Source organism: Mobula hypostoma, chromosome 7, assembly GCF_963921235.1.
Source record: "Mobula hypostoma chromosome 7, sMobHyp1.1, whole genome shotgun sequence".
Lineage (NCBI taxonomy): Eukaryota > Metazoa > Chordata > Chondrichthyes > Myliobatiformes > Myliobatidae > Mobula > Mobula hypostoma.
Genome location: NC_086103.1, coordinates 53,318,452 through 53,343,063, shown reverse-complemented (window position 1 = coordinate 53,343,063; position 24,612 = coordinate 53,318,452). Strand labels below are relative to the sequence as shown.

At 39.0% G+C, this 24,612-nt stretch overlaps 1 protein-coding gene across 7 annotated transcripts in view; it reads right to left on the bottom strand.

Annotated features, from left to right (window-relative positions):
• The window catches only part of pdlim7 (PDZ and LIM domain 7), a 144,899-nt gene that overhangs the window by 99,206 nt on the left and 21,081 nt on the right, over positions 1 to 24,612 (bottom strand). For 6 of the 7 annotated variants that reach the window (XM_063053427.1, XM_063053426.1, XM_063053428.1 and 3 more), the window contains exon 2: positions 10,103 to 10,254. In XM_063053427.1, the coding sequence (XP_062909497.1) occupies positions 10,103 to 10,254 (152 nt within the window). Of the gene's footprint in view, positions 1 to 7,991; positions 8,008 to 10,102; positions 10,255 to 24,612 lie in introns of all 7 variants that reach the window. The other variant, XM_063053432.1, reaches the window with a different exon arrangement.

Here is a 24,612-nt window from a genome sequence, read left to right as displayed (position 1 = left end):
TTTATGAGCATTTGGAGAAGTGGTATCATCAACATGGTTTTGTGAAGAGCAGATCAAGCCTCACAAGCCTGAATGAATTCTTTGAGGAGAAGTGAGATATTGATGGAGGCAGAGCAGTGGATGTGGTACATACGGATTTTAGTGAGGCATTTGATAAGATTCCCCATGGCAGGCTCATTTAGAAAGTCAGGAGGCATGGAGTCAGAATTGGCTGGCCCACAGAAGGCAGGAGGTGGTAGCAGGTGGAGTGTATTCTGTCTGAAGGTGCATGACCAGTGGTGTTCCACAGAGATCGGTTCTGGGATCGCTCCTCTTTGTGATTTTTATGAATAAATCAGACAAGGAAGTGGAAAGGTGGGTTTCTATTTTGTAGGTGTCATAAAGATTGGTGGTGTTGTGGGTAGTGTAGCAGGTCGTCATAGGTAACAATGGGACATTGATAAGATGAGAGCTGGGCTGAGAAGTGGCGGGCGGAGTTCAATCTAGAAAAGTGTGAAGTAATACACTAAATGTTCAAACTTGAAGGTAGAGTACAAGGCAGGTTTCTTAGCAGTGTGAAGGAACAGTGGGATCTTGGGGACCAAACCCATAGATCCCACAAACTTATAGGACGGTTAAGGCACCGTATGGTGTGTTAACCTTCATTAGCCGAGAACTGAACTCAAGAGACACAAAGAACTGTTGCATCTCTTTAAAACTCTGGTGAGACTACACATAGAGTATTGTATTCATTACAGGAAGCTTTAGAGAGGGTGCAGAGGAGAATTAGCAGGATGCTGTTTGGATTAGAGAGCATGTCTTATGAGGAAAGGTTAAGCAAGCTGGGACATTTCTCAAGATAAGAGCAACTTGCTAGAGGTGTACAAGATGAAGCATATATAAGACTGGCAGCCACAGACTTTTTTGTCAGGGCAGAAATGACTAGCATGAGGGGGGATTATTTTTAAGGTGACTGGTGAAATATATTGGGGGAGGTGTCAAAGTAAGTTTTTATTTTGACTCACAGAGAGTGGCAAGTTCATGGAGAGTGCTGTCAATTGTGACGACAGAGACATATACACTTAAGAGATTCTTAGATGGATGTAAGAAAAGTGGAGGGCTAATTAGATTGACCTTAGAGTAAGTTAAAATGTTGGGACAGTATTGTGGGCTGAAAGGCCTGTACTGTGTTGTACCCTTCTACGTTCTATTTTATGAATGCCACAAAATATGATATTTCTGGTGCAAAATGTTTTAAGCAATCAATGACATTACTGGTGCAAAATCCTTTGGGCAATCAAATTCCTTAACTAACAAATGCAGCCATCAATCACCATTTTCTGCCTATTAATAGAAACGATAATTGAACTGCACATCTGAATTGGTAGAGTTAGTATTTACTTTAAACAAAATGGCAATTTCTTTTTATATTAAACAACTATTTCTTTAGCATATCTAAGTGTGAAAACTCTACAGCCTGTAATGAAATAGTGAAAAGGCGAATTAAGTAAAAACTTAATTAAAACATTTAAGGCTTCTTGCAGAACAACAACTCTGGCTGAGAGACAACTGATATTGTTCCTTAACAACTTCTTTGCTGAAATACAAACCACATTCCACACTTAAATGGAACTCAGCTAAATAGGGATTCATAAATAGCAAGACACATTTCAGCATTCTAATTAGAAAACCAAATCCACGTTGCCAGCTTTGCTAATAAAAGAAAAAGGATTTTGAGTGGATGTGACACAAATGTTAAGTAATGTTTATAATTATAAAAACTGATTTGAACATTCATTTGTTTTTATTTAGCGACACAAAAGATCATGTTTAAGTTCAAGAAATGTTTCCGTTATTCTTTTGGCAGCCATTCAACATTACATAGTGGTTCCAAGAAAATGGACTAACCCTTCCTGGAAAGTATTGTGTCAGCTATCAAATCACCGGTCTTGCAATATAAATAATGTTATCAAAATGTGAGCCAAGCATGAATCTAATTTCAACTAAATAATAAAAATTAACCCCCAAAATTGACAGAATGTCTTTATTTAAAAAACTCCAGGACTGAAGTTGTTCAGTCCCCTGAATTGTTAATGTTGCTTTATCTGGGGTCTATGGAAGTCATACTTTTCCAGAATTTTGAGTTTGATCATATAAACTTCAAAAGCATCACAATACTGTAACCATGAATGTTTTATTGAAAGTGTGGTTTCCCTATTCTACATTGTATAGATAATCCAGAACAGGTGGACATGGGGGGGCAGTCAGAATATAAAGAAAATGTGCAAGGAGTAAGACTTCTGCATCAAATTTTAAACTCTTCTCTCCTCACCAAAGGATTGCAAAAGAAAAGAACTTGAATTGATCTGCAGCAAAGTAAAATTTAAAAAAAAACATAGATTATATGTCAATTAATTCCTTGCAAGTTCATTTAGCAACTCTAGTGAGTACGGAATACAGGGATGGGAAAAAAATCTATACAGTTGGGATGAGACTCCTGGGAGACCAACTTGTAGTTGTTTATTTTTAATGTTTATACAAAATTCAAAACAAAACTAACAGATGTAAAGGGATTTCTGGAAGGACAAGCCATGAAAGTGAATTTTGATTAAAACTGAAAGGCAAACTCTACCTTTAATTTCCCTACAGTTGACTTAGAAAAAATTAAAATACAATGAAAAACTGCTACAAAGCATAATTTCCCATTAACTAAGATTTATTTGGGAAACTGCCAATATTAAAGATGACATTATTGATAACAGAGTTGTCCTGCAAGTCTCCTTTATCTCTTTCCCTGCTCATCTTAAATCTATTACCTCAAGTTTTAAACTTCCCTACCCTCTATATTTTATTAGATTTTATAAAGCTCTATAGGGTCACCCCTCAGCCTTCTGCAATCCAGGGATAAAGGTCTCCGGCCTATCCAGTCTCTCCTTTAAACTCAAGCCCTCGAGCTCCAGTAACATTATTTCCTCAGATGATTCATAGAAATTTAGAATATTTTAATTAGAAATATGAGTAGTTCTAATTTATCTATATGAAATTTAAAGTTTTCATCCGTACTTCTTGAAATTCACTTCAATATGATGTACTATTGTGCAATAAATAATTAATTACAGCAAGTTGAATTAATGTGCAAGGAACTAAAGAAAACAATATAAATAATTATCTGGATAAATTTAAATTAATTGATTTATTTCAACATTGAAAGCTACTAGTCAGATAACTCAGTAATACTGAGATAGTTTGGCTACCAGGAAGCAGTAAAAGTCTTCAGCCTGCATCAATTGTTCCATTGCTGGAAAAAATATTGGAAGAGTGACAGAACAGAAGAACAAAATAAAAGCCAACATACAAATACAAATAAGGCTTAATTTGAATTGCCTATTAATTTATAATAGGTACCAATGTCAACTTTTCACTGATCAAAACTTCGGATGATCACAACACTATAGTGAGGAATTCTAGCATCAATATTTCAATATCCGAATATTGACCAAAGTTTTAGTAACAACAAATCTGAAGCAACATTATTATGGTTTCTTTCTTATCCTTCAATGGTTTTTCGACATTAAAGCTTCTACCACCTACAGCTGTCAACACAACATAGGACATACGTTAACTGCCTTTCAGTACTTCAAGTCTGGATTTCACTGTCAGTTCAAGTTTTCTAAAAGATGAAATAATACTTTGTGCATAAACTCCTTATGGTTTGGAAAACTAAAATGACCTCACTATAGAAATATGCTACAACATCCCCACATGGGTATGTAGAGCATACCATTTTAACATTATTAAAGCATTACATTTTCAGTTGGAGTTACGCAAAACATGTCTGCTACAGTATTCTGAACATCAGTTACTACTCCCATGACCAAAGAAAAATGCTAGGTTAATATCTTCCAGCTGAAAATAAGTTCTATTATGTTGATGTCAAGTACCTTATAAATGCCTAATTCTCTATCCATGTCCGACAAAACAGATGCTTCCTGTATTCAAACATATCACTTTTGTAGTTAGCCAAACACTGGTGAACTGTGATTTTGTACTCTATTGAAAATTGCTATGAAACTTTACAGGGAATTAAAATGCCTCATAAATGTTAAAGCTTGAAGGGAAAAAAAAATTCAACTTAGATAACCAAAACTGTTGTTAAAGCACCTTGACAAATACTCTACACTGCAATAAAAGAATAAGTTCTCATGATCCCATCCCTGGAGTTTGCCATGCTACAGTTTGCAGTTCTAAATTACTGGCTTCAAACCCTATGCAGTACATCAACATTGTACCTGACACTCACTTTAAAACTAGAGAGTTTTGAGTATCTGTAATCAGATGTTGCATTGATTCTTACATCTGCAAAGAAAACTTCAAGAACGCATTTAAATTTCTGATAGAAGAATAACGGAAAATAGAATGAGAGGTTCAATAGGTGCATTTAATGTCAGAGAAATGCATACAACATACATCCTGAAATTCTTTTTCTTCGCAGAGGCGAAAACAGAGGTGTGCCCCAAAGAATGAATGACAGTGAAGCCCCTCCAACTCCCACTCCCACGCACAAGCAACAGCAAAGCAACAACCCCCCCACCAGCAAGAAAGCATCAGCACCCTCCACTGAGCACTCAAGCATGCAACAAAGCATCAATAAAGACATAGACTTGCAGTACCCCAAAAACTCACCCATACACAATTTCTCAAGTTGAACACATTAAGGACTAATAACTTTCACATCACCAAATAGCAACCATGGCTTCTGGACCTCATTTCGATCCATACAGCTCTACTTCCTGCTCTTCTTAACTTGGGCAGAGAAACTTTACTAGGGATCTGTCCAACTGGTCAAAAATCCTCTTGGCATTAAATTTGGATCCTCACAGCAATAAAGCAATACCGATTCATTTTTGCAAGCAGTAAAGAGCATATTTGAAACAGAAATTTAGCTGATTCTATGGGTCACCAGCTAAACTCTCTTGAGCAAACATTTAAGTCTGAACTTTCTTGCCCACCGCAGACTTTTGTCTTTTGCAGTGCATTTAAATAAGTTCTCTTTACTGTGGGATATCACACAGGAAAGCTCTGAAGCTAAAGATACGCTCTCAACAGACAGTTGGGCCTGCTAGCTATTATGGCAAAATTTGGCCCATTGTCAAACCATCATCATTCATTTTAATTGAGTCTTGAAACTCCTCCTTGATTGAAAAGACTTAATCGGTTGCCACAAATCAGAAGACTAAGCTCAGATCCTTCCACAGAACTAACATACAATCTAAACTTAAACCTCAGTACAATATTCTAGAGTACTGCCTTATCAACCAATCTAATCTTTATGCATGTTGCTAATTGATAGATGCAAAGTGTATTGTAGATAATAAAGTAATATAACTTCTCATAATATTTTAAAATGAAGACCTTTTTTTGGCAATAGGGATAGTGAATAATCTGTGGTAAATTCATGCTATCATGTGAAGTAATAACTGGATGATTAGGCCGGCCAAGTTAGTTGGTAGCCAAGAGCCGTGCACAAAAATTAAACAAAGCTGAACTTCTATTGGGCTTCCATGCCAGGAGTTACCCAACAGTAACATTGATGACATCATACTGCCAGAATTAAATTCTGACAGAAATATAATGTATTCCATACATGAATATTGCCTGCAAAATAAATTCCAATATTATCACTGGTATCCATTTTGATTTTAAGCTGAATTATCAGTCACTGTGGTGAAAAGCTTAGGCCTAGAAAATACGTCTACTCTTTTACAAACTACTCCTGGCACATGACCCATTAGAGGAAAAAAAAAAGTTAAAAAGATATTAACCCACAAAGCATCTCAAAATGGTAACACCCCAGGAAGGTGGTAAGTTCACTGCGCATATGGTAACTCTCTGATAGAGCTATTCAATTAATCTCCATTCCTTTACTCTTTCCCCACAGCTCATCTTTTCCCCTCAAATATTTATCTCATTTCCTTTGAAATTTACCACTAAATTCACCCTCGCCTCTTTCAGATCGCATATTTCACCAACAATATCTCATAAGAAAACATTTTCAGATACTGCTTTTGATTCATTTGCAAAATTAAATCTAATTTGTCTGGCTACCAGTCCTTCTCCACTAAAAAGATCTTTAACATTATTTATCTGGTAAACATGTTTATGATATTGAGAACCTCTGCTGGAACTTTTTTTAATTTCCTTCACCAAGGAGAATAATGCCAGCTTGCTAGTCTCTCCACATAACAGTATGGTAGTAAGTGCATCTATACACTCTCTTTGAAGGCTTACATATTTCAATGTGGTGCTAGAACCTCTCGTGCTCCAGCAGAGGCCTAATTGATACCCTGCTTCTTCAACATTATCTGCCCCTCCACCTATCTTCCTATCGTCCACAAAATCGGCCACAAAGCCATCAATTCCTTCATCCAACACACACTCAGCAGGCCAGACAGCATCTATGGAAAATAGTACAGTCGACATTTCATCAGGGTGAAGGTTCTCGGCCCAAATCATCTTTCCCAAAGATGCTGTCTGGCCTACTGACTTCCTCTAGCATTTTATGTGTGTTGCTAGGATTTCTGGCATCTGTAGATTTTCTCTCATTTGTGAATTCTTTCATCCAAATCACTGATATCCAAGGTGAAAAGAAGCGTTCCTAAAACTGACCATGTGGAACACCACTAGTCAGCAGCAGCCAACCAGAAAAAAGCCCCCTTTATTCCCACTCTTTGCTTCCTCCCAGTCAGCCAATCTTCTATCTATGCTGGTACCTTTCTTGTTATAGCATTGGCTCTTTATCATTAAGCAACTTCATAGAAACATAGAAAATAGGTGCAGGAGTAGGCCATTCGGCCCGTTCAAGCCTGCACCGCCATTTATTATGATCATGGCTGATCATCCAACTCAGACCCCGCCCCAGCCTTCCCTCCATACCCCCTGACCCTCGTAGCCACAAGGGCCATATCTAACTCCCTCTTAAACATAGCCAATAAACTGGCCTCAACAGTTTGCTGTGGCAGAGAATTCCACAGATTCACCACTCTCTGTGTGAAGAAGTTTTTCCTAATCTCGGTCCTAAAAGGCTTCCCCTCTATCCTCAAACTGTGACCCCTCGTTCTGGACTTCCCCAACATCGGGAACAATCTTCCTGCATCTAGCCTGTCCAATCCCTTTAGGATCTTATACGTTTCAATCCGATCCCCCCTCAATCTTCTAAATTCCAACGAGTACAAGCCCAGTTCATCCAGTCTTTCTTCATATGAAAGTCCTGCCATCCCAGGAATCAATCTGGTGAACCTTCTTTGTACTCCCTCTATGGCAAAGATGTCCTTCCTCAGATTAGGGGACCAAAACTGCACACAATACTCCAGGTGTGGTCTCACCAAGGCCTTGTACAACTGCAGTAGTACCTCCCTGCTCCTGTACTCGAATCCTCTCGCTATAAATGCCAGCATACCATTCGCCTTTTTCACCGCCTGCTGTACCTGCATGCCCACTTTCAATGACTGGTGTATAATGACACCCAGGTCTCGTTGCACCTCCCCTTTTCCTAATCGGCCACCATTCAGATAATAATCTGTTTTCCTATTTTTGCCACCAAAGTGGATAACTTCACATTTATCCACATTAAATTGCATCTGCCATGAGTTTGCCCACTCACCCAACCTATCCAAGTCACCCTGCATTCTCTTAGCATCCTCCTCACTGCTAACACTGCCACCCAGCTTCGTGTCATCCGCAAACTTGGAGATGCTGCATTTAATTCCCTCATCCAAGTCATTAATATATATTGTAAACAACTGGGGTCCCAGCACTGAGCCTTGCGGTACCCCACTAGTCACCGCCTGCCATTCTGAAAAGGTCCCGTTTATTCCCACTCTTTGCTTCCTGTCTGCTAACCAATTCTCCACCCACACCAATACCTTACCCCCAATACCGTGTGCTTTAAGTTTGCACACTAATCTCCTGTGTGGGACCTTGTCAAAAGCCTTTTGAAAATCCAAATATACCACATCCACTGGTTCTCCCCTATCCACTCTACTAGTTACATCCTCAAAAAGTTCTATGAGATTCGTCAGACATGATTTTCCTTTCACAAATCCATGTTGACTTTGTCTGATGATTTCACTGCTTTCCAAATGTGCTGTCATCACATCCTTGATAACTGACTCCAGCAGTTTCCCCACCACCGACGTCAGGCTAACCGGTCTATAATTCCCCGGTTTCTCTCTCCCTCCTTTTTTAAAAAGTGGGGTTACATTAGCCACCCTCCAATCCTCAGGAACTAGTCCAGAATCTAACGAGTTTAGAAAAATTATCACTAATGCATCCACTATTTCTTGGGCTACTTCCTTAAGCACTCTGGGATGCAGACCATCTGGCCCTGGGGATTTATCTGCCTTCAATCCCTTCAATTTACCTAACACCACTTCCCTACTAACATGTATTTCACTCAGTTCCTCCATCTCACTGGACCCTCTGTCCCTTACTATTTCTGGAAGATTATTTATGTCCTCCTTAGTGAAGACAGAACCAAAGTAATTATGCAATTGGTCTGCCATGTCCTTGCTCCCCATAATCAATTCACCTGTTTCTGTCTGCAGGGGACCTACATTTGTCTTTACCAGTCTTTTCCTTTTTACATATCTATAAAAGCTGTGTGGCACCTTGTTAAAAGCCTTCTGAAAATCCAAGTAAACAACATCCATTGACTCTCCTTTGTGTATCCGGCCTGTACTTTCCTCAAAAAAAATCGAACCGATAAGCCAGGCAAGAATTCCCCTAAAGAAAATCATGGTGACTTTAGCCTATTTAATTATGTGCCTCCCAGTACCCTGAAACCTCATCCTGAGTAATGGACTCCAACATCTTCCCAACTACTGGTCAGGCTAATTGGCCTATAATTTCCTTTCTTCTACCTCCATCCCTTTTGAAAGAGTGGAATAACATTTGCAATTTTCCAGTCCTCCAGAACCATTTCAGAATCCAGTGATTCTTGAAAGATCAAAACTTAATGCCTCCACAATCTCTTCAGTTACCTCATTCAGAAACCTAGGGCGTAGTCCACCTGGTCTAGGTGACTTACCAATCTTCAGACCTTTCAGCTTCTCAAGCACATTCTCCTTAGTAATAGCAACTATACTCACTTCTGACAGTCACAGATTTCTGGCATACTGCTGGTGTCTTCCATAGTGAAGACCAAAGCAAAATATGATTTAAGTTCATCCTCCATTTCTTTGTCCGCAATTACAACCTCTCCAGTGTAATTTACCAGCAGTCCGATATCTACTTCACCTCTTTTTTTCTGTTTACATATCTGAAAAATCTTTTGGTATCCTCTTTTGTGTTACTGGCTAGCTTACCTTCATATTTCATCTTTTTCCTCCTTATGCCTTTTTTAGTTTGTTTTTTGTTGGTTTTTAAAAGGCTTTCCAATCCTCTAACTTCCCACTAATCCTTGCTGTGTTATATGCCCTCTCTTTTGCTTTTACTTATTATATGAAATTTAAAGTGTTTAGTTCATCTTCGGCTTATTCCTTTTACAAACATGCTACACAGTTATTTAAATTACAAATCAACTCTAAATAGCTGTGTTTATAAAATGTATTTAGATCTTGTGGTCAAGGGGAGGTAACCAACAGCAACTTGTCACCATCTTCACTGTTTTATCATCAGAAGGACAAATCCACAAATGTAAACTAAGTTTTAGAATGTTGCTATAAAACAGTGCAAAATACAAGCTTGAAAACATCTTTACGTAACAGAACACTTTGAAATATTAATCTGTATGCATAGTAAGACAATTATGAAATAAAGTATATCCATTACCATTTTAACACTCCTCCATGACCCTAAAAATTCTGGTTAAATCATGCAAAGTTCTTTCTCAGAATTCCTCCACATTGAGCAGAAGTTTACAAATGATCTTTGTTCTCAACTATTTAAAAAAAGGTCATTTGTCATATTCAACCACAAGGCACATAATGGTGCCAAATTACAATTATCTCCGTTTATAAGCAGCTCACTGGATCATGAGGAACCAAGGTATGCAGCATTCCTACATCAGCATGATAATTTTCATGAAAGTTACATGCCATTCTGCATCAGCATACTTCCAACTTACTTCCCCAGGGAAAGTTTCAAGATCCCTGCACAGGCCTTGATCTTGTTCTGTGCTTCCAGATGAGTCATTCCTTCAGTATTTTCTCCATCAATGGATAAAACAGTATCTCCTACCCCGATATTTGCTTGGTCTGCCTTACCACCTGGTGTGACCTGCAGCAAAACATACAATTTTGATGTTGAGTACAACTTAAAATCAACAGGGTATTATCCAATGCAATTACACTGGCATAACTTAATGCACTCCCCTCAAGCACGCAAGTAAATATACTCCAGATTTTTTTTAACTATCAGAATTTTATTGAAAGCAAACATCTTCTGAATTTTCACTGACATATGACCAATTAACCTTCCTACTGGTATGTTTTTGGATTGTGGGAGGAAACCAGAGCACTCAGAGGAAAACTACGTGGTCACAGGGAGGACATACAGGTTCCTTACAGGCAGTGGTGAGAACATATCAGGATAGAACAATACCCTGCAGTTAATTCATGCCACCATGTGAAGGTGACGACAACGATATTCTGTAGTGTCAAAATGTGAGCCCATAAATTGAGGAGAAAATCAGTTGTGCAGTGTAGTTTCAATTCTCTTTTCGTCACGTAAAACAACAATCAAGGAAAATTAGATGTCAATGATCCATTTTTGATAGTTCACAACAGCATAGTGAAAGACTTTGTCACAGAATAAATTCTGAGGCCCACATCTGGTCCCAAGGATGGCAACCAGTAATCTGTGGCCTGAGTGTGGATATTATATAGCCAACAAAATGAGGATTTAATTAACCACAATATAATGTTTCAAGAAACTTAATTATATAGGTGAATCAAAATGAAATGGAAATGAAGATGAAAACATGGTTCTCATTAATCAAAACGTATTTCATTTACTTTATGGGCTCCATGAAAATCACCTTTCACTGCATTGAACTTACTCTAGTGACTGGTTGAAAGGTTGAGAAGTAGATGACAAATAACAAAATTATTTGAAATTTTGGAAATCAGAGAATACTAAGATTTAAAGGAGCCTGGAGATGCTCCTGAAAATGGACAGCTGTGACTGTCCGGGAACAATTTTTGTGCAACTGAGTCAAGTCTCCACACACCAATTCAAATTCAAGTTTTTGTATGTGTATGGCTGTCGCAATGGAACAAACACTTCAGCCTGGTTCAGGGACTGAGAAGAGGATTTCTAGAGTTTATCTGTGGAGATTAAAAGGTTATGGTGTGATTGAACTTAAGTTATTAAAGCAAACTAATTGAACAAATAGAAATAAGCAAATTGCATTGAACGTGCAAAAGGCACGGCTTGATAAGTTTCCGCCACTCTCTGTCAGGGGTTTGTACTTTCACCCCGTAACCCAGTGGGTTTCTTCTGGGTGCTCTGGTTTCCCCCCACTTCCCAAAGATATAACGGTTGGTAGGTTAATTGGTCATTGTAAATTGTTCCGTGATTAGGCTAGGGTTAACTTGGGGATTGCAGGGCAGCACAGCTCAAAGGGCCAGAAGGGCCTGTTCCATGCTGTATCTCAATAAATATATAAACACTTTACACACAGGAATACAGAATCATGGAATTCTGCAAGGTCAGAATGCTCATTTTAAACAATTTGCAAATAACAAAGACCTGTGGGAGAAATACCACACAGAATCATGCCCTCAACAAGAGATGCTAAATGGCCCCTTCCTTTTACTGGTATGTAAATGGATGGAATTATCTAATTATTCTACAATTCTAACAAAGATCTACTTGAAAAGTACTTCACAGTTGGTATAAAACTTAGGAGTGACATGGCAGAAGTGAAAGGTGTTATTAAATCCAAATTATTCTTTAGATAACCCACATGGAACAGGGAAGGATCTAATTTACTTTCCTAAATTGTGCTTGGATATCACCCAAGATCATTTGAATGAATAACAAGATGCTTTAAGAAACATGCAAAATTCCCTTGGCTAATCATATAAAGGGCATTATTCTTTCTGTATATGAATATAGAAATGAATCAAGAAAACTGAAAGCAAACATGCAAATTCCTCCTTTTTCTGTAGTTATTTAAATTGACTCCACATGGGCTAAAGGGATACCAGGAAGAGCAGATGTTCTTGTACGAGAACACATCAAACCTTATTGAAAGGAATTGAAAACCACAATTAGGCTTGCTTGCATCAGAAAGTAAAACTACCACAGATACCTGCTATCTTCTGTAATAGTCTGTGAATGCACACACAAGACTTTAGTTTATGTGGGTTACCATCAAATTTTATCTGGATTTCATCACCCATTTCCTGCAGATGATAATTTTCAGACATTACCTCACATTGATTCCAAATGCTTTAAAACCTCAACTCATAAAAATTTTGGTAACACTTAAATTTCATTAACTTTCTCCCGAGACATAAGAAAAGCGCATCAATAAAGTGTTGTTTGCATCCTACAGCCATGCAAGGGAACATATTCAAGTAGCTTTCAAATAGCACCTAGCAAGCACTCTCAAATAGCAAATGCGATAATGACCAGATAATCCATTTTTTAAGTGTTGTTTGTATGATGAAGGTTGGCAACGACACTGGAAACTAGTCCCCTACATATTAATACACCACCATAGATCTAATCCCAGCACATTAATAAACTGCTAGCTCTGATAAAATTTTCATTAAACTTTTGTATTAATCATATTTCCCAATTTACAAGTGTTGCATGACCAACTGAGTGCTCCCATCACAGACTCAATGGCAACCTTATTATGTACAGGAGTGGAAGCCGGTGTGATCTCCTGTTGCTGTTGCCCATCCACTTCGAGGTTCAATGTGTTGCACATTCAGAGATGCTCTTCCGCACACCATTGTTGTAACTTGTGGTTATTTGAGTTATTGTCACCTCCCGGTCGGCATGAAAACGTTTAGGCATTTGCTTCTGACATGCCTGATTAACAAGGTGGTTTCGCCCACAGAACTTTGTCTTTCACACCATTCTCTGTACACTCAGACTGTTGTGCATGAAAATCCCAGGAGAGCAGCAGTTTCTGAGTTACTCAAACCACCCTGTCTGGCACCAACAATCATTCCATGATCAAAGTCACTTAGATCATATTTCGTGCCCATTCTAATGTTTGATCTGAACAACAACTGAACCACTGACCATGTTGGCATGCTTTTAAACTGCCATAAGATTGGCTGATTAGGCACTTGCCTGAACGAGTAGATGTACAGATGTAGCTAATAAAGGGGCTACTGAGTGTACATCATACTGGACCTTTTACAATCACCTGAGTGGGCAGTTTGATCCTCAATTTAAAGTTCAAAGTAGAAAGTACATTTATTATCAAAGTATCCATACTTACACAACCCTGAGATTCATCTTCCTGCTGGTAGCCACCAAATCCCACAGAACAAAGACCGTCATACACACAATGTGCGAAAAAGATCAAATCGTGCAAAAATAAAAAATTAAAGAAATAACACACAGAAAATTAACCACAGCGTCCTCAAGTAAGTCCACTGCCATGGAGCCAGTTATAAGCATTGCAGTTGGTCCAGGAACCTGATGGCTGTAGGCCACAGCCACGACGAAAGTTCAGCACTGAGGCAAGTAAACTTCACAGAGTAGTGTTTAACACCAGTTTATCCTTGACGCCTTCATCTTTTTAATCTGGCTCGAGACAAATTGACCAAGCGTCGGTTTGTTTTTGCTCTCAGGCCCAGACCCAACTGCTTCGATCTGACCCCAAGCCTGCTCCAACAAAGACGAAACATCAGCGCATTTTTCAGCCCCAGGCCCAGGCTCAGGCTCTGCCACATCGATGTAGTCCCAAGTCCACTCCAGCAATGGCGGCCGTGGCCATACCTGCATTCTTCTCAAGAGTCCAATTTAATGGATCCTTCAGGATACCAGAAAAAAGTGCCAGGTCATTCAGTTGGTTCAAAAGCACAATTCCTAAAGGGAAATTACAGGCTTCAGAAAGCAGTGACCATCGTCCAGAAAAAGTGTAATTAATAGTTAGTAGATTTGCTTGCTGCCTGTAAAGCATCGTCGTGTCTCACCTCTTTTAATGGTTTAACATCTCATCTGAGGGAACAGCACTCTCAGTACTACTGAGTATCAGCATGCTTATACTGAAGGCTCTGGAGTCCAACCAAACCTCTTAACTCAATGTTATCAACTGAGCCACGACAAACACTGTAATTATTAAAATGTACTCTATGATTAAACTGACCATATAATTCAGTGGTTCCCAACCTCTGGGCCAAGTGGTGCAGCGGTAGCCAGAACGCATCCAGCACACCTTTAAGAAAAAAGCTGAAATAAACAAGCCAATTAATTAGGTGCCACCCAGCATGTAAATATCGGCCCAGATCAGAGGCGATTGCCAATTGCGTCGTCTCTGATCTGGGCCGACATTTACGCGCCGGGCAGCACCTAATTAATTAGCTTGTTTATTTCGGCTGTTTTCTTAAAGATGTGTTGGGTGCGTTCCGACTACCGCTGCACCACTGCATTCTTCGCGGCAATGTATCGGTCTGCGGCCCGGAGGTTGGGGAACACTGATATAATTTTAATCTATACATCTGCATCTAACATTGAGTAAAACAAATACTCATTTAAAATACTAGCCTCGACATTATTAATGTTACAATGTGCAGCAAGATTTCTGTACTATTTTGCAGATAGTTAAGATTCTAAAACAACAGAATAGTACATCCCATCCATTCACTATTAGGTAACTCCTAGCTTAAATAGCACTGCATAACACTGGCCACTAGAACCAGACAAGAACATTTCTTCCTTTCCATACACAAATGAAAACGAATACAGGTGTCCCCCACTTTTCGAATGTCGCTTTACAAAACCTCACTGTTATGAAAGACCTACATTAGTTCCCTGTTTTCACTAACAGAAGGTGTTTTCACTGTTACGAAAAAAAAGCAGCGCGATAAAAAAATTAGCATGCGAGAAAAGCAGCAATCGCCTCTGATCTGGGCCGACAATTACGTGCTGGGCGGCACCTTATTAATTAGCATGTTTATTCGGCTTTTTTCTTAAAGATGTGCTGTGTGCCTCCCGGCTTCCACTGTACCTCTGCACGCTTCGCGGCAATGTATTGGTCGGCGGCCTGGAGGGTGGGGGCCACTGCACTCAGTTTAACACACCATCATCAGTGTGCTCGACAAGCTGTCTTCCCGATTCCCGTAAGTGATACTACACTGTACATACATTATTTCTACTTTATATCGGCTGTGTATTTTTACGTGTTATTTGGTATGATTTGGCAGCTTCATAGCTTACAGGTTACTGGACAGAGTGTTCTGCCAACAGCGCTTGCATGAGATTTTCTGCCGAGAGCGCTTGCGCTGTGTTTTTGCCAACGGCGCTTGCGTGAGATTTTCACTATGGACAACGGTGCAGGCAATGATTGTGGAAAAGTATTTCTACTTTATATAGGCTGTGTATTCATCATATCATTCCTGCTTTTACAATATGTTACTGATATTTTAGGTTTTATGTGTTATTTGGCATGATTTGGTAGATTATTTTTGGGTCTGCGAATGCTCACAAGATTTTCCCATATAAATAAATGGTAATTGCTTCTTCGCATTACGACATTCCGGCTTACGAACCGTTTCACAGAAACGCTCTACCTTCGGATGGCGGGGGAAACCTGTAACAGCAAAATATTTGACATAAAGCAAATGGAAATTTTGGGCTTTTGCAATAGTGCCATGACTCTAAGTTAGAATCAACTACCTACCAAAGTGCACCATTGTCTGAATACAAATATCCAGGCAGATGCAACCAGATGGACGAGGGAGAAGAAACTGGGCAACAGGGAGGTTGGTGTGTCGGGGTGAGGTAAAGGGGGTGGGGTGGGAGGGGAAGATGTGGTGAAAAGAAGGGCAAGAGAACTAAGGTGGATCAGAAGGCAAGAGAATGGGTGGGGGTTACTTTAAATTAGGTGTGGTTCTTCTCGTTTATGTTTAGCCTCATCTTGCAGTATCAAAGACAGTATGGCAATGGGAAGGGGAGTTAAAGTGCCTTGCAATTGTCAAAATCAAGAAGTCAAACTAAATTTATTGTTGAAGTATGTATGTGACACCATATACAACATTAGAAGTCATTTTTTGCAGGCATTGACAAGAAAATAAAGAAATTCAATAGAATATGAAAAGCTATACATCAATATTAACAACCTATGTGCAAAAGACAAGTTGTGAAAATAATAAAACAATAAACAATATTGAGAGCTCAGAATAGGAACTGCAGATGCACTGCCTATGCACAGCAAAGCCGCTGCCAATGTAGAGTAGGCCGTATTGTGAGCATCAAGACAAGGAGGAATAACTTTGAGGTGTTTGAAAGGAATTATGGAGGGGGTGGCGGAATGTCAGAGGCAAGGTTTGTTTTATACACAGAGTGGCAGGTGTGTGGAATGTGCTGCCGGGCTGGTTTTAAAGGCAGATGCCTTAAAGATATTTAAGACACTCTTAGATAGGTACATGAATGAAAGAAAAATAGAGGGCTACTTGGGAGCGAAACGTTAGATTGATCTTTCATATGTTATAGGATTGCACAATATTGTGGGTCAAAGGGTCTGTACTTATGAGTACAATATTGCAAGATGTGCACATGGATTTCCTCCTCACTTTGAATCATTTATTTCCAATGTAATTACCAATTACCAATGATACAAATTGCAATCAATCTATATTTTGATGATCAGATTCAGTCAAATATCAATCCAATCCTGCTACATGCATGGTTCAGGCCATAACAAAATCACATCAACATTTCATGGATGAATGCCAGCACAATGGCTCAATTTAAGATCAGAGAATGTATACAGTATACAACCTGAAATCCTTACTCTCCACAGACATCCACAAAACAGAGGGAAAATACCCCAAAGAATGAATGACAGAAAAACATTAGAATCCCAAAGACCCTCCCCCAACCCCTTGCAAGCAGTAGCAAAACCATTAAGCATCAACGAAGTGCAGTTTTTAAAAACAAGTGAAAGTTTTCAAGAAATGTTGGGAAACAAAATCATAGCCCATCAAATTGGAAGCAGCAAAATAACAGAAAGTGAGACAAATGCCTCAATCACCTGGAACACAAGTCCCACTGCTAACTTACTTTGACAAGGTAGGAAATGCCACAGTTAACTTAAAAACAACTAATTCTAGAAATTAATAATGACCAGTTTAAACTTTTAGTAATGCTCATAAAAGGGACAAATATTGATCAAGGCACTGAGAATGACCTCTGTTTTCCTTCACAATAATGTAGAAGAATCACTTGCATCCATCTAAAGAGCAACCAAATCTTTAGTAAAACGTTAATAAAAGATGGTATTTGAAAACCTGCAGCCCCTCAATATTGCTTTGGAGGATCAGCCTTAAATTTTTGTACACATATCTTAAGTAAAAACTCATTTCATTCAGAAGGCGGCTACACAGATCCACTAAGCATTTTGTAATACTATAGGTATGACAGAATAAGTTTAATTTTCTTCCACCCCCAGCATTAACATTACGCATAAATAGCACAAAAATTATCATAAAATGCTTCAAGGATAGCAAAATAACTAACACAACAAGCAGTCAAATATCCCAGACGAGAACAATGTTAAGTTACAATTCTAAACAAGTAATGCAAGATGGTAACAAAATTTTCCATCATTACATGATGAGCAATTATATTTCAGTGACACTGTTCTGATAAACAAAAGCATCTAATTATTATATTAACAAAAGCACCTAATTATATAGATTCATAGTTATTCATCTTTGGAATCTACCTTTTGTTTTATGTGTACATGCCACTACTCATTCTTAACTGAGTACTGTTGAAGCTAAATGCACATTCCTACAAGGAACTACTTGTACATAATAGTGACATTCTATCCTAGCTCAGCCATCCAGAAAGAAAACAAATTTTCCTTGCATAATTTTAAGATTCTTACTTCCACTAATCTTGTCTATTCCAAGCCCAGCATTCAGCAGAAAGATGTATTTCTCAATGCAGTCCAAATGTTTACCTCTGTCTAGTTTGAATCTATATACATTCCTCAGTTATATTGCGTAGTTTAAAATAAATCAAGAAGATAGAACATTTCCAATACTCTTAGCTGTTCTCTACGCCCCTTGCAAACACAATTATAGCTCCTTTGTAAAAAGCCAAAAAACTTGCTCCAGGATTCTCTAGTTATTCATCATAACTTAAACCTCTGACACCTGCATTATTCTATGTCATTTCTTTCATTGCTTCAATGCTTACATTTCTCTCATTTCTTGAGAACTGGAAACACATGTAGTTTGAGGTGTTACGTACGATATTATTGTCTACTCACATTTTGGGAAACTGAAAGAGTTTGAGTGTTTTATTACAGTAACTGAAGTTACCCAAGTCTGCAGATTATCTGTCATCAGCACAGGCTCTAGAGAAGCCATATAATTCCCACAAAAAACCTCAATACTCCTGAGGATTTGGGTTAATCTTCTTTAGTCTTGACTTTGGGAGGCTCTTCATTTCATTTTTAACCTAAGGGGCAAATGTTCAGACACAGTTGCCAAAGAACTTCATTTAGAATCTGCTGCATCAATGCCTTCAATCACAGCTGCACCTCAGGAAACATTCTTCTGCATCATATAATTACATCATTCATCATTCTCATTTTACTTCAAGTTGAAATTTGACTTGCATAAAACACTGCAGACATATGGTAACTATATAAACAAGGAAAGTTCAAAAGTACATAGCTAAGTTAAAAAAGGATCAAAATTATATGACTTCTAAAACATTATTAAATGAAAACTATTCTGGCTAAACTTATGGAAATGCTGCTTTATGTTGTACTATTTAGCAAAGACTTCAGAAACCAACCTCTTTCACATCAAAGGACCGAAGCTCCCTGCTGGCTCAGCAAGTTCATCTACTGTCTGACTCAAGTGTACTACATTACAACATCTTCATGCATTCAATATCCATCTTTAGTTATAGAAAGAATAAGCATTCATGAAGAGAAAAACAAAATCAAAGCAATATGAAGGGATTTCAAAACATCACCGAAGGCTTAGAATCAATTTATAGTCTGTTTTATTTTAGCAAAGCAGCATTGTAATTGCCTTCAGTACCATTATCATAGGATCTTAGTCCACAGCTGGAGTTGGCAAAGAAATAAATCATGTAACTGTACATTATTTAAAAAGTGAACTATTCATTATGCCTCCAACACACACAGACCTAACTAGTGCGAAATAATGCATGAGTTTAAATATCAATAAATAATAATTCATGAGCAATGACATAATGGGTCTGGCAAATTCTTTTGAAAGGTCAAAAATCTGTGAATTGTCATCAGAAACTATTTTCATGTAAAAATATGAATGGATTCCGGTTAATTGGGACACATTGGACCACTTTATTTTGACCCAATTGAGCAGCTGCCCCAATTAGCCAAAGTTTGATGGAAATAGTTAAAAAGGTATATATAAAGACAATGTAACATTTAACTGAGTAACAATTATGTATTTAAATGAAATGTGGAATAAATTAGAACATTTAACACAACTGCAGTATATTAAAACATAGTTATCAGAGGTATCATTCAGTGAATGCTGTCATTTCCTTTGATTGACGGTAAATTAACTAAACATGCACAGACACCTAGTGCAGATAATGGATAACCCCCATACAATGCTTTCAATGATGGCATCTTCCAAATCTTAATTTTCAATATAATATTCAAGATGATTGTTCATACATTCTAATTCATTGTAGTTTCTAACTTGAAGTAGTGAAATCATTTGATTGAAACTGCAGTGTCTTATTGCTTCTTTCTTGCCAACTATCAGTGACAAAAAAAACTACTTTTTGAACAAAAACAAAACACGCAACAGACACCATTTAAAAACTGTTCAAACAAAGCATCATGTAGTGTCTAATGGCTTCAACTGCACATGATTGACACCAATTAGAAACTGTCTGGAAAGTCTTAAACACAAAATAATCTGCAGATGCTGGGGTCAAAGCAACACTCACAACACTCTAGAGGAACTCAGCAGGTCGGGCAGCATCCGTAAAAAAGATCGGTCGACATTTCGGGCCGGAACCCTTCGTCAGGACTGCAGAGGGAAGGGGCAGAAGCCCTATAAAGAAGGTGGAGGGAGGGTGGGAAGGCAAAGGCTGGTAGGTTCCAGGTGAAAAACCAGTAAGGGGAAAGATAAAGGGGTGGGGGAAGGGAGGCAGGGAGGGGATAGGCAAGAAAGGTGAAGAAAGAATAGGGGAAAACACAATGGGTAGCAGGAGGCGGAACCTTTCTTCACCTATCACCTCCCTGCCTCCCCGCCCCCACCCCTTTATCTTTCCCCTTACTGGTTTTTCACCTGGAACCTACCAGCCTTCTCCTTCCCACCCTCCCCCCACCTTCTTTATAGGGCCTCTGCCCCTTCCCTCTACAGGCCCAAAACGTCGACCGATCTTTTCCACGAATGCTGCCCGACCTGCTGAGTTCCTCCAGCGTGTTGTGAGTATTGTCTGGAAAGTCTCCTGTCCCAATTATGCAGCGTAATGTCAAAATAAGCGAAGGGAATCCCAGCAATATTCTGAATTAGTTTTTGTTTTTTCAAGATTTGTACCAATTAAGCAGCTGCCCCAATTAACCAATGGCACAATTAATCAGAATCCACTGTAATTAGTTTCTTTGAGCTTAAATTTTCAAACATAATAATCTATAGTAACACTTTTACTGCTGACTTACTTCTAACACTGGTTCTGAAAAAAGTAGCACGGTGCATCTATGCAACAATCAAAAACAGTAATACAATAGCTGACAAAGTGTTCAGAAAAATACCCAAGAGAAACTTGAAAGAAATTTGCAGATGAAAATTATTTCTGGATTAGTTGTGTTTTCCTGTGCAAAGATTTCATTCAGGTTTGGGTGAGGGGGAAAAAGTGGTGCAATGTACATCAACTTTATTAATGATCAAGAGGGTATACAAAACCGACAAACTTTTTCTATTTTGCATGCTCCATAACTTTGGATTTCCATATCTCTCAATTACTCCCTATCAAAATGAAACTAGAAACTTTAATGTTACACTATTACTGTAAAAATAATGTGCTAAGGTAATCTGACACACACCAGTTGTACAGAAGTGAATTCATAGAGCAATCAATAAATTTATTCCACCCCTTTAAAACTAAACTTTATAATACAACCATGTTCTTTCTCTTCTCTTCCACACCCCACCCCGAGCAATGGAACAAACTTCAATTACTACTGATTATGATTAAATTATTACACATTGTTATAAACCCAGCTTATCCACATTCATCATTAAATTTGAAGCATTTAAGATGGTAGGAAGTGAAACTCATTTGCTAGAATCACCTGGAAAATCAGTTTCACTGTACAGGCAATATTGTAGTTGCTCTTTAAGTGACTTTTCCTATTTAGTGTACAGTTTTATCAGAGTTAAAATAGCAACGAAACTCATCTTCAGCAAAACAATTTGACACCCTGATTACTTCCTCCAGTAGTTATTATGCCAGCTTCCTCCAGGTGCTGGCATTTGAAAATTTCCCACTATTTATACAGAATAATTATTAATTACCACTACTTATTAATCAAAAACCTCAATGAATCTTAAGCTGTCTCAACAAATACACACTGCATCACAGAAGTGTGGAGGCGAATCTGGAGCTTAAACTATTGTCCATTTAGCTCAGTGAATAGAACCATCAGTCAGAAAGAGATGGATTCCAGCACTATAAAGACACTTGAGCACAAAATTCAGCCATTTCAATGCAGAACTGACAAGGTGCGACTTTGATACAAGTAAGCATCGTTTAGAGGGAGTATGAAACAGAAGCTTAGTCTACTCACTCAGGCTGAGATAAAGATCTCATGGCCCCTTGCACTCTGGCTAACATTTAATCTTCATCCACTATCACAAAGGATTATCCGGACATAATCATGTGCTATTTCGACAGTGTGAAAATTAACTGCTCCAGTTTGACCTAACAGTGGCTGCATTTCAGAAGCACTTGTCTCCAAACAATTAAATACAGAGTATACATGAACCACCATAGAATCTAGACATCATTACATGCAGCAAGCTCTGAAAAGGCACTGCATGGGGGAAATCATGTCAGTTCCCCCCCCCACCCCCAGGGCCTTTGTTGTTTTTTTTTGTCCCAGGACTTGTGCACTTAAAAGATGACAACTACAACAGAGCTTAACCATTATAGCATGTTATCCAAAAGGCATTTCAAGAGTCCTGCACACCAGTTCCAATTGATCATAGGTCTACATTTCAGAGCGTTAAGTGCGTGCATAAAACAGAAATATCACTGGCATTAGTGTGGACATCCCAAATGATTTGCACAAAGATGGGCAATCTGATTGACTAAGTGAACAGCAGGATTTATATCTTGTAACAAAGGCCGAAGCTGGCAGACAGATGCCTATAGTGTTGTCCAGAAGATACGGTCTCCAGTCAGACCAAAGGTGAATAAATGCCCACTTTCTCATCAAAATACTTCAGCCAAGTAGACCAATCACAAACAAGAGAAAATCTGCAGATACTGAAAATCTGAGCAACACACAAAATACTGGAGTAACTCAGCAGGCCAGGCAGCATCAAGGAAAAAGGAACAGTTGCTGTTTCTGGCCAAAACCCTTCGGCAGGACTGGGGAAAAAAAAACTGAGGAGTGGAGTTAAAAGGTAGGGGGAAGGGAGAGAGAAACAGAAGGTGACAGGTGAAGCCTGGAGAGGGAAGGATGAAGTAAAGACCTGGGAAGTTAATTGGTGAAAGAGACAGAAGGCTATGGAAGAAAGAAAAGTGGGACCTCCCAGTGGCTACCCCTTTTAATTCCACTTCCAATTCCGATACGTCCATCCATGACCTCCTCCACTGTCGTGATGAGGCCACACTTAGGTTGGAGGAACAACACTTTATATTCCATTTGTGTAGCCTCCAACTTGATGGCATGAACATCGATTTCTCAAACTACTGGTAATGACCCCCCACACCTCCTCATTTGCCATTCCCCATCCCCTTTTCCCTCCTCATCTCATCTCCTTGCCCGGCCATCACCTCCCTCTGGTGCTCCTCCCCCTTTATTTCTTCCATGGCCTTCTGTCTCTTTCACCAATTAACTTCCCAGCTCTTAACTTCATCCTTCCCTCTCCAGGTTTCACCTATCACCTTGTGTTTCTCTATCCCCACTCCCCACCTTTTAAATCTACTCCTCAGCTCTTTTTTCCTCCAGTCCTGGCCAAAGGGTTTCAGCCCAAAACACTGACTGTACTCTTTTCCTAGATGCTACCTGCCCTGCTGAGTTCCTCCAGCATTTTGTGTGTGCAGCCAGATAGACCAGTTCATTTTGCTCACGGCAAGAGAATGCAATCCGTAGTCCGGCCACCCTGGGCTCAGAGTTACTGATGGTCACCGATATAAATCTCAAATGGTTGAGCATGCAATCTTTTGCCATCTCTACAGCAGACCCTGCCCACAGTTATGAGTATTACAGCAAAAGGCAGCACAGAAGAAAAACACAAAAGGAAATACACAGCTTTATTTGGTATCTTTGGATCTCTTGGGAACCTCTCTCAGTTGCACTGCAATTGGCTTTGCAAAATAAATTTCAGTTCCCCACTGCAGCAATTTACCTAGTTGGGTTTATGATCAAAGTTACTGGTGGAGAATTGAGTAATGGAACTGCCGTGAAATAATGTTAAAACTTCAGGGCCAAAGAGCAGCAATTGACTGCTATTTTCAGGCAGTGGAGCTTGTTAGGCCGGAAAGGGCTATTATGCACAGCAGCTACAAATAAATTAATAAACATGGCAAGCTTGTTTGTTACAAGATGCTGATCAAAAAATGTTTCAGTCACATTTTAATTCCACAGCTTTGAGTTTCTAGTTGGGAAGTTTCAACTTGGCTACTTTATTTATTTTATTTAGCGATACAACGAGCTGTGCCGACCCTGCATCCTTACAACCCCGATTAACCCTAACCAAATCACAGGACAAATTAACCTACTCGGTACGTCTTTCCACTGTGGGGGGAAACCTGAGCACCTGGGGAAAACTACACATTCCTCGGGGAGGACGTACAGAGACTCCTTTTGGAACCCGGAATTGAACTCCGAACTCTGGAAAGCCCTGACCTGTAATAGCAGCGCACTAACCGCTAGGCTACTTATACATTTTCCTATTCCTATAGTGGTCCTGACTTTGCCACCGTCTGTATTGGTCATTCTTGACTTCAAGGGCACCTCAACTTTACAGTCAACTCCAGGACACGTCTCAATCAAACAAAATCGTAGTTGGTACCATCATTAATAAAACCTCAAATAATGTATAGCAATGCAAATACAAATATTGACAAGAAAATGAAGAAATATTTGGCAGATTAATATTACAAATATTGGACACTTTATTAGATACACCTGCAAATATCTAATCAGCCAAACATGTGGCAGTAAATCAATGCATAAAAGCATGCAGA